The sequence below is a fragment of the Notechis scutatus genome, chromosome 9 (genome assembly GCF_049901735.1).
Source record: "Notechis scutatus isolate UNSWTSFEM ecotype Mainland chromosome 9, rNotScu1.2, whole genome shotgun sequence".
In the NCBI taxonomy this organism is placed as follows: domain Eukaryota; kingdom Metazoa; phylum Chordata; class Lepidosauria; order Squamata; family Elapidae; genus Notechis; species Notechis scutatus.
The window spans coordinates 459,292-470,688 of NC_142017.1; the positions used below are offsets into that span (position 1 = coordinate 459,292).

At 49.8% G+C, this 11,397-nt stretch overlaps 1 protein-coding gene across 1 annotated transcript; it reads right to left on the minus strand.

Moving 5' to 3' along the window:
* Positions 1–1,589: 1,589 nt before the first annotated feature.
* On the minus strand, positions 1,590–11,073 carry CYB5B (cytochrome b5 type B). Its single transcript, XM_026684836.2, has 5 exons — positions 10,731–11,073; positions 7,972–8,100; positions 7,178–7,204; positions 2,826–2,851; positions 1,590–2,179 (listed from the first exon to the last, which is right to left on the minus strand). Exons 1-5 carry the CDS (start codon positions 10,875–10,877, stop codon positions 2,089–2,091), a joined length of 420 nt encoding a protein of 139 aa, XP_026540621.1. The 5' UTR covers positions 10,878–11,073; the 3' UTR covers positions 1,590–2,088.
* Positions 11,074–11,397: the final 324 nt, after the last annotated feature.

Genomic DNA, 11,397 nt, shown 5'->3' on the forward strand with positions numbered 1-11,397 from the left:
CAAGGTGGCCCAATATCGAAGCCAGTCAAGTCCATTGACTGCTGGTTTCTCAAACTGGCCATGGCTGCTCAGCATTTGCGGAAGAGAAGGTGCTTCTCCAGTCTCCAATTTGATCTTTCCCTATCCAGCAGGAGATGCCAGGGATCTCGTACCCAAAATGGATGTTCCTTACTGGGAGCTGCTGGTGAGGGGTCGGGGAGAGGCACTCCTGGCTGGATGCAGGACTTTCCAGAAACTGCACTCATCTGTAGTCAAGGCCAGAGCATCCATCCTGAGGCCTGGGGAAGAGTGAGCAAGCCCTGAAGACAATGGCAGAGGCCTCAGGAATCAAGCTAGCAAGGGGAGAATGAATCTGCTACTGGATTGCGGCCAAACCCACTTGCTTCATTGACTCCTGCTGCTCTAGTTTTAGCCTCTCAACCAACCAGTTTGGCCCCATATCTGATTTTGAAGAGTGCCGAGCGGAGGGGTCTGCCCGAGGGAGCGGAGGCGGCACCCTTCTGGCAGGGGCTCAGGGTGTCTTAAGTCTCTGCGGGTTTTGCTCCCTGTGTGTGGCTTTTTCTCCAGACAGATAAGCTTGCTGAAGCCCATCCCTTTCTCAGAAGCAGATGGCTGCTGCTGCTGCTGCCTGTTTCCCATCATAATCCTTATTCCAGTGGGATCAGCTTCCAAGACAAGATTTGAACCCTGGATTTAGGGAAAGAGATAGACATGCATGGACCTTGTTTTCTTATCAGCCAATTTCAACAAACCCACAAGAGCAGATGCAGACTCTCAGCAGGACCCCACAGTCACCCCCACGGCCAATCTGGCTGCTGGGTGCATTTTTTTGCACTGACGTTGCCAAATCCTTCAGGCTCTCACGTATATACGACTGGCGGGTCTCAACTGTTAGAAAGCCAGTTTCAAAGGAGCTGGAATCATTGCAAAACAATCCAGAGCCAGGGGCTCGAGAAAGACAACTTGAGTCCAGCAAAATCCTAGCCTACTGAAACCAGAAAACCTGGCTAGAGGTTAGAGAAGAAAACAAAATCATTTGTTCAAAGTGGCCAGGCACCCTGCTGGCACTTCCTTTGCAGAAGGAGCGGTTTCACCTCAGGGCCCAAGAACTGACAGAGGTGCAGCTCAGTGGGGTTTCTGCGAACCTTCCATGCTTTTTGTGGGAAGTGTTCCCCTCACAAGACCTTCATTTCGCAAAACATTGCAAACTGCTGTACTTTTGAACCTCTTGTTATGCGCCATCAAGTATCTACTCTTAGTAGCCACTAAGCTACTGTTCGTGGTAATGATCTGTCACCAACCTGGTCCTTTTGCCAAAAGTTAACCTCCGAGACTCCAGCTGAGCCACAAAGGCCCAATGAGGCTGACGTAGAACTCACACAGTGTCCCAGCTGCAGTGGGGAGTGGTGCTTTGGGCTGGCCTAGCTGGAATCGGGCTGAAGCCCTGCCCTGCTTCTGCTATCTCGAGCTCAGGGCTCCAGTCCTACACTGATGGAGAAGACAACAGCTCCCCCCCACCCCCTTAGACAAAGCTACGCCAACAGCAAAAGGACTACCTGGTCAGCTGGCAAGTCAAGGAAATTAATCTGGCTGGTCCAGAGAGACTTTTATTACAGAACAGGGCAGGCATACAAAGTAACAGGACTATGCAAACCAAAACACAATTAAAAATACATAGTTAATTTAACCATTTGAAAATGCCAGTGTAGGAGAAGCCTACAGAAGATCCCCCCAAGCAAGCCCCGTTGGCAGATGCTGGTGGGGACATTTTTTGTAGGAAACCTGGGTATATACTAGCTGCTGACAGTGCCTGATAAGACAAGCTGGAATAACCAGGGACTGCCACTCTACAACATCAGAACCACTTGAATCAAAATGACTTGAAAAAGCATATCCCAGTGGAATGAGAGTTTCCGGAGTTTACAGCAAAGATGGTGGTCTTCCTAGATCCCTGCTTGGCTTTGCAGGTAGCAGAGGCACTAAACTGACGGATAAAAGTGAAAGATGCCTGGAAGCCATCAGAAGTCGGAAAACAACTACAGCTGTCAATGGAATGATGTGGGTGCAGCTAATTCCTACAGACTCAAGTCAGGAGGACTTGCCATCCATTATGTAGTAGCGATACATCAAGCCCAGAACCAAGGCTCCCAGGATGGGGATCAGCAACACCGTCCAGATGCTGAGGAACAAGGAAGAAAAATAAGGTGTGAGTCACATTTCCATGATTCCGGCTTTCAGAACTTCTGACTACTACATGCAAAATGGCAATGAAGGGCACCTGCGTACAGTACCATCTTGTGCATAATTATCATAATCAAGTTCTAGCAACTAAAATTCAGCAAGAAGGCTGACATCTCCAGCCCAGCTTTTTCTGTTCCTCTTCACAGTTGCAGCTGCTGTATTTTGGTTTCTTAGCACAAATGCATTCTGGGGCAACATGGTCTTTTCGGCATGGTTCAGTCAAACTATGTGGTCACATGTTGCAGACACCAACACTCCTTACAGAATTTCCCATTTCATGGCACAGCATTATGATGGCCACCAGGTAAAGATTGCCAAAGGAAATTCTCTAAAGTTATCCGACAAATGTAAAACATGTTTACATTTGCATTAGACCTACTGTAAGGGTCTAATGTAAGTGCTGGCTATAAGATGCCAACTATAAGATTCCTCTCTTTGCCATCACCAGAGAGGTAAATTTCACTAGCTACACAATGCCTGCAAGCCTTCCAACTGAGACAGGCGGACATACATTTTTCCAGAGGCTGCTTTTAAAGCCAAAGGAGTGCATTTCTTTGACTTACAATATTGTCAGAATACCGTACCTTGACTCATGGAATGGGCTTGGAACCTGGGGAGATAAAAGGCACATGCTTGTGTTAAGCTGACAATTGCTCAGAGAGTCAGAAAGCTCTTCCCATCTTTCTCACATACTGGGAGAAGAGGGTGTCTTAGTTTCCTTCCCCTGGTCCACCTCCCCATTTATTCTGTAGGCCAGGTCACCATGTCCCATCACTCTCCACAACAGGCAAAGGGGGCCTTTCCCACCCCATCCATCATAAGAATCAGATGCCCAACCTGTTCCTTCCTTCCACTTGGCTGGCTGGGATCTGTGCCACTGCGCTCCCCCTCCCATTTTCTCCTAAGAGCAACCTTGCGTTCAGCTTGATTCTAAGAGCTCGGCCTGTTCAGCATTTGAGAGGGCAGAAGATAAAGGGGCTTAACATGCCTCGTCCAGAAGTGACTAAAGGAAGAGGGGTCTGAGCAACAAAGAAAAGTTTCAAAAGGCAGGGCTGCAAGCTGTTAATTAATCCTTTACTGACCCTCCTGCAAAGGTACAAATGCAGTGCTTTTTGAGGAGGTCTGCCCAAAACAGCATGGCTGTTCCCGGGCAAAATTTCTCAGCCGTCCCTGCCAGGCCGTTGTAAGCAAATGGCAAGAGAAGCTGCTCTCCTTCCCTTTGGTCGACAGCCGGATGATGCAAAGGGTGGAGATGGTGAAGTCGGCAGGGCAGCCAGAACCCCAGAGATCATTTCTCAATACAAGAATTGTTTCAATTGTTACTATCTGCAGCAGTCTACATCTCATGACTTTATTTGCTGTGGACGTGAGCGGAGAAGAAAACTGTTTCCAGTTTATCCTGTGTGTAGATGACACAGTGAATCACGTTTCAGTTATTTGCAGAAAAATAAAAGGGGCCTCTTTTAACTGCAGAAGCAAGGCTGTGCTAGTCAAAAACAGGCTGTTTTTTCAAAGGAACACAAAAGAGCTTTTAGGAAAAAATTATTTCTCTGGGGTGTTACAACAGGAGAGTCCATCAAAGCAAATCCCAAGATGGGACAACATTCCTTTTTCAGCCCAAATGGCTGTTTTTCTGAAAAGCTGTGTGGCTTGGATCCAGACGTATCGCTCTGCTCACACCCATCCCCAAAAACACAAAAGAAGGAGCCACAATCTGCATTCACCCGGTGAGTCAACAGCCTTTCACTGTAGGAAAAACTATCATGTTGGTAGGAAGAAAGACGAGACCCCATGAAAAGATGCGACGTTTCCAGAGAAGTCCTGAAATCCAATCCAGACATTGGGAAGATTAAAGGGCTGATGGTGCAGAACGGCTGCATGGGGTGGATGCTCTCTGGCTTCAGAAAGGGAGGCGCAGGCGGACCTTCTGAGATGACTGGCCAGAAAGGCCCCAGCCAAACAAACAGAAACTCACTGCGTCAACAGATAATCCCACTGCAAGAGCAGTAAGACAATTAAGTCAGAGGCACATTTTTGGGCGGCTATTCATCACAGATAATGGACATGACAGGAGGGGAGAGAGAGAGTATCGAAGTTGGTTTGATAACAGTTTTCATGTTATCAAAAGCATCGTGCTGCTCAAAACTGGAGCAAAAAGCACTCCAGTTCCCTTATACCATGTGCTGCAAACCAAGCCTAAGTCTGTACTTTATAGCTCCATATATGGTGCAGTCAGAAAACAAGCCAATTAGGTAACCATTTTAAGCAAGTTTTGCAAACGCAGCCATGGTTTCCATCTCCTCCTGCTTTTCTCCCCTGTGCCTGGCACACCAAGTCGCTCTGAGGTTTGGCCCTTTGCAGTCACAGGCAGTGCTTTGGACACTCCTTCTGGGCACAGGTTTCCTGCAGAGACCCTGGGCCTGACACAGTGCTCAAGGGACCCAGCACCTCAGAGCACTATGCAGTCATCCCTTCCAACTTCCCAGCAATCTACACCATCCTCCCCAGAGGCAACAAAGCAAAGACACAGCAAGGGGAAGATTTGTGCTGCAGTTTTTAGATAGGAGAACTGTGAGGGCAGTTCAAGAGTGGAACCGACGTCCAAGGGATGTGGCAGGATAGGATGTTCAAGGAGATTTCTGCCCCGGCTGGAGGAGAGAGTTGCCTTCAAGGCAAAAGGTGGGAAGGGCTGCCATTCAGAAGCTGAGCGTGTGGGCAGTCTCTCTGTAAAGACAGGACACTTGGAAAGGTGGCAGATTCAGGAGTTGGCTGAAGTCAACCTGAGATGCCTGCCTTGCTCCCAGAAGAAGCGACCTGTCCTCACATTTCCCTGGGGGCTGTTACTGGGAAGAAACACCAGTGGCAGAACTGGAAGCATGTTGTCTTTCAGTTCCATTCTTCTTGCTAGACCAGAAGGACAGGCCTCCGGGTGGAAAGAAAGCAGAACCGCTACCATGCCTTGCTTCCTGGGACAGGATATGGCCACCTTACAAACAGTTGGCCATCAACCGAAAGTCAGCCTCAATTCTAGCCAAATCCCACTAAGGAACCTTCAAGAGGCTGCCAGCTACAGTCATGTCAAAGGCGACCTTTGAAGCAATTCTGGCCTCCCCTTTTCCAATTAAAGCCACTTCATCCTACCCTAAGCCCCTCCACAGGACTGGCAGACACAAGCATATATTTGAATCTCAACCTCTTTGTGTTCTGCAGGAGGTCCAATCTCAGGACTTTCCCCCTGGCTTCGGCTAAAGCGCTTCTCAAAGTGTCCAAGACAGGATTCGGCACCTCTGAGTCATGCAAATGTCAAGTTGGGTCTTGAAACTCACGGATCTGGCGTTAGCTGAACACGCAGAAAGGGAGCAAGCAGGGAGGGAGGAGGGGAGCATGCAAGAGCAGCCCTTCGACTAGGCCTGGCAAAGGAAGAAAAAAAACACAGAGGAGGCGGGCTTGAGAGGGGGTTTCCTGGGCTGAGAAAGAGCCTCCAGAGGATCCACACCGGATCCCAAAGTGAAGGCAGGGTTTGTTTGGGGAAACTTCTGGCTGTTACCAGAAAAAGGTGGCCACAAGGGAGGGTTCTGGAAAGGGGCAGCTGGGCAGCCTGGCAGAAGAGAAACAGGGCCAGTTCACCCTCCAGCCCTCCTCCCCCCCTGCAGCAAGTTTGATTAGAGGGCTTGAGCAGAGCCCACAGCAGGGATTTGGCAGGGCCTTCTCAGGGGCAGCATCCGAGCCCTGTGCTTCCCCCGCAGCCCAGGCTCTCCCCACAGGGAAACCTCTCTTGTGCCTCTGAAAAAGCAGGTAGAGAAGCAGGATAACCCAGCAAAGCCTCTGGCCCCACAGGCTGCCAAGCCAGAGCAAAGCAGGCCTATTTACCTCGGTGCCCCTCTTCCCATTAAACTTCCAGCCTGGGAGACTTTACCCTTGCCGGAACAAGGCCACCAAGCCTCTGCTTCTCCCCCAGAATCACAAAGGACAGAAAGGTTTACAGCCTCCAATATCGCTCGTGGGGAGGGGCTCTTGGACAAGGCCGTTTTCAGCTCTGGCCTCCCCTCGGGCCCCTTGGGAGAAATCAAGGCCACCCACGGCAGCGGAAAGTGGATGACTCTCTCGGGACAAGTTCAGTGAGCCGCAAGCTGGGACATCATGCTCATCCCAAGCCTTTGTTGACACAAGACAGGGAGGGAGAGGCAAAATAGGACAATGACAAACTGGGCTGTAAGCTAAACTGCAGAAAACTTCTATTCCCTTGCTGCAAAGGGCTGCACTCTGCTCACCACATGGCACTCTACCCAAAGGGAAGAGGTCCCTCAGCTACCTCCACAGGAGGGCTACCCCACAGTGCCAGGGACTGTACTGGAGCCTACCATGAGGCCCCCTCACACTCCCTCTGCTGCAAGACAGAGCAGTCAAGAGGAACCAGGAAGTCCCAGCTCCTTCAGCAGATGCCTAGTGCCTTACCCAAGGACCTCTGCCCCAGAGGACTTTCTCCTATTCTATCTCCTCAGGAGGCCCACTAAGGTAAAACGATAGAGCCCTTTCCTCTTGGAGGCCCCCAAGAGCTGGCAGTCAGAACTCTGCTGCCTCTGAACATGGGTCCAGTCACAGCAGGGCCCCAAGTCCCTGAACGGTTTTCCTCCCAAGGTAGAAGACTGACAGGCAGCACCCCTTGCAAGACAGAAAGATGCTGCCTGTGGGAAAGATAGGTGGCTGACAACTCACAACTCACAGCCTCCTGCTCACTGTCTTGATCCAAAGCATTCTGACCAGCAGAATAAGACCAGTTCTCTCCCCCCCCCCGCCATCTCCACACACCTCCGCAGCATGCAACATCTCACTCATCTGAAAACATGTTTCTGTCCTTACAGCATTTGTTTAGGTATTGAGGGATGCTTCCCTGCTAGAATTAAAAGGGAAACACACTAGCAGGATTGGGCCTCACCTTGGAGGTATCAGGTTTGCGATCGTCCTGTTGAGAAAAGGGGAAAGGAGGAGAGGCTCTTGTTACACATCTGAGGAAAACCACCCCTTCTGCCTCCTCTGAAAGAATGACTGGCCTCCTCAGTAACCCCTGGAGACGGGTACGGGCTGCTGCTAGATGAGTCAGCAGGGAGCTTGGTGGCAGCTAATAATGTTCTGCTGCATATAACTGAATGATTTTAAAAGTAAAATGCAGGAAATGAATGCAATATTAAGTCTGAATAGAATAAATTTATCTATATACATTTAGAAGCATCAATTCTACGTAGAAAATCTACAAAATGCATTGGATTGAAATCACATCTCCTCTTTCATCTAGGCCTAGAGTGATAACCGCTGTTAAGGTATTCACTGCCCTAAAGAAAAAATACCACCCAGAAAATGAAATGTCTTTTGATAAAGGAGAGGAAACAACCAAAGGCATCTTCCATTCGTTTTTATATCCATTTGGATTGATCCCTATCAGTTTAGCCATTGGTTTCAGGATCCCTCTGGAGAAATGTGGGGAAGGCATCAAACCCGGCGAGTGAGACCATCCATCTCTCCTGGCTAAGCCTGACTTCTCTTGCCTAACCTGCTCGTAGCTCACGAGGGAGACAGCCTGGCCTGTTAAACAGGAATCCGCAGATAAGCCAAGCAAAGGAAGACAAAGGGCTCCCAGGGCCGTGGAAGCAAAAGGAGCTGCTCCCCAAGGAGAAAACCTTTCAGCACAAATATCACAAGGACCCCAAATTTATTTTATGAATCAGACTTTACCGGATGGACCTCTCCTATGAGATACTGCTTGAGCATTTCTTTAGCATCCATGGAGTGGCCAACATCTTCAAAGCTCTCTGTGGCATCTCTACCAGCTTGTTCAAGCAGAACCTTATCTCCACCTGGATGCTAAAAAAGAACAGAAAGTCTGAGAAAGAGGAACAACCAGGAAAAGAATCCCTCTAGCTAATGGTATAAAATTGACAAGCATTCAAGATTTTTCTGAGGATCTAAGAATATTTTACCATAAAGTAAATCCCATTAGATGAAAGCAACAGGACCTATTTCCTAGTACACTTTTAAAGGCCCGCATTCTATTAATGCAACCTTATTGAAGTCCTAGCCCTTTCAATTACCCAAAAACTCTCTGAGGTAAATAAACATGTAGGTGTCATGTCCTTCCTGGTAACTAGCTTAAAGGAAACCCATCAACCAAGGGACGATGGGTTTCCATTGGTTGATGGGAACTAGCTTAAGGAACCTCCATCAGCCAAGCACCTAGATAGATGCTGTCAATGTTGCAAATATAGACCCTATGGTCTATACTCCAGGCATTTGTCCACTCATCTGTCCACAGAAATATGACCAGAGCTGCAATTCAGCCATGTAGACATGCCTTCCTATGCAGTTCTGGTTGGGTACTCAGGAAGGAGTTTGTTTTTCTTATCTCTGGACAGATTAACGCTGGTATGTTGAACACATTTCTTGTTTCAGGAAATTTGCAAGACTTCTGTGACCTATTCTTGTCCTAATATTTTGAGGGTGGCAGCAGTTCTTTATTCTGTTTGGGGCTTAGCTACTCAAGTTTCTTCATACTTCCCAAGATGCTGAATGCTGGCAGGGGCTTTGGCAAGCAGGTTGTCAGGCTGCCAGCTGTGTACCACCATCAAGGAGTACAAGAGAAAGTCTGGCTCTGCTGGCCAAATGTCCAGCATTAATCCTGTCTGGTTCCCTCAGGAAGATGGCAGAATGGCCTGCCTCTGGCTAAACTGCTGCCCACTGAGGTTGATAATGGCAGGGCAGCAGGACAAATGGCCTAGCATGCTGAGAAGGCTACTAAAGATTATATGATATTTTCAACTGATGTTTGGCTTCCTGCTCTCCCCCCCTCCCCCCCCAGGGAGCAGATGCCATCAGCTGACAGCAGCACAGAAGCCAGACAGCTTGTCGGGTCAGTGAGTGCAATGCGGGCAAAACATGCCCAGACACACCCTCAGCACACTGCAAGGAACCCTGCGGTGGATTTTGCTCCCAGGGTAAAACTCCTCCAAGGGTAAGGTGGGGAGCAGAGGTTAAAGGAATAATCTCTGATTAACGTCATTAGTTTCCCCCTGTGGCAGATTTCACATTTTTACCCAGAGTAATACAGAAAGTAGCGTGGACATAGCGGGAAGCAAGAAGACATGGACAGCAGTCAATAAGGGCTCCATTTGCACCTTTAGCAATTGACTTCTTCCCTTTGCTTCTGTGGCCTGTAAAGTGAAGGATGCTTATCCCAAGACAGTCAACAGACTCCTGTGCACAGCACAGGCTCAGATTAGGCAATGACAAACTCTCAGACTAATGTATTCATTTACATGATTCCATTTTGGTGCTACCAAACTCTGGACAGCTCACAATATAAGTGGACCTTGAGTTTCTTAAGTTAACTTCCAGTTCATTGGAGGAGGCCAGGATGTCACAAGGACTTCTATTCTTGGCACCTCCTTACAGGGTTCCTGACGCCTTAAATAATCCAGCTCAACAAGAAGCATAATCGGATGTACAAAAAGATTGAGAAATTGGATTAATCAAGAGCCAAGCAATATTTCAGGCAGAGTAATAATGTTCTGCTAGCATGCTGAGGTGGGGAGTCTGTCATGTCCATTCAGCTTTGCTTCCAAACTTCAAGCAAATGCAATTCAGTTCTGCCCTCCTGGCTCTGGGGTCTTACAACCACTTAGGAGTGGCCAAGGCTCCAGAGCCAGCACCTAGAGGACAACAGGATCAGTTAGCCTCTCCCTTCTCTGACCTCTGCCCTGCAAATATTCCAAACTCTCGCTTTGGATCACAGGCAGCTGGGCACCTTCCTGAGGACAACTATGATGCCCTCTTGACCGAAAGCTGACTGGCGGCAACCTTATATTATCCTCAGCAGTATTTACACTACTTATTTGCTAAGGTATTTTAAATACAACCCTCAACACATCAGTAAAAGAGGAAGTGAAGAAGAGGGCTTGAAGTAAAGCATGCCGATTAGGGTCGCTCTACCGTTTTGAGCAATCTCTGGACTGTTTTGGTAATTTTATTATAGTTTCACCTTGTGTTTTCATGCCTGTAATATATTCAAACCAGAAGACAGTTAGGCAGTCCTATAAAGAGAGAAAGAAAACAAGGAGCTCTTGTGTCACTTAGGATTTTGGTTCTATTGCTCTCCTGCCTTCAGGTGACTGCGCTGCCAGCCCAGGGCTGAATCTTCCGCTATACGGACTTTGCTGCTGAGATTCAACAATAGGAGTCTAAATAGAAGAAATCGCCCCCCCCCCCCAAACGCCAGGCTTGCCCCTGCTTGTGGAAGGGCGGTTCGGCCAGCCAGGCCGCTGCGGGGGCCAAAGAAACGGATCTCCCGGCACAGCGGCCGCCCGGCTCCAAGACGGCAGCGCCGGCGTCGCTCCGCGTCTCAGGAGCGGGGGGCCCTCACTCGCCAAGCCGGCAGCCCCACCGGCGGGAGATGCGGCCGGGGCGCCTCGTTTGCCTCTGGCCGCCGTCGCGCCCCCCACCTCGTCGAGGAAGCGTGTGACGTCATAGACGCGGTCGTGGATGACCAGCCAGGCCTCCCGGTCGCTGCTGTGCTTCGCCACTTCGGCCAAGGTGAAGAAGGGACCGGCCTCCGGCCTTGCGCCGCCACACTCTCCGGCCGTCCCCATCCGCGCCTCCCGCCTCACCGCTTTCGGCCCCGCAGGCCGCCGCCTGCCCTTCTGGCTCGGCCAATAGCAGCCCCGCGCGCTCCCCGAGGCAGCCAATCAGGCGCCGAGGTACGGGCCTTCCGGAAGGAAGTGACATGTGCTGGATGGCCGCTTCTGTCAAGCGTGGGGAGGGGGAGGGGGAGGGGGGGTCCGAGCTGTCTGGTAACGCGCCATGTTTTGTGGAGGGCGGCCGTCAACAAACCGCCTGGCTGGAGGGAGCCGTTCCGAGGGTTTTTAGGACATATTTGTGTGTGCGCGTGCGCGGGCCGCTTGCATGGTCAAAGAGAAGTCTCCTGTGTTTGTAGGCCAGCAATTTCACCAAACCGGCTCTCCAGTTGGACAGCAGGAAATACGAATTAGCTTCCAAATGATCCTTAGTTTTGAAAATGTGCTGCTGACCTAAAAGCCTGGGCTTCAGGTTCTGCACGTGCCCGCTCTTTGTTAAGCACAATGGAGAGGAAAGAAGAGAGGCCCAGTGGGC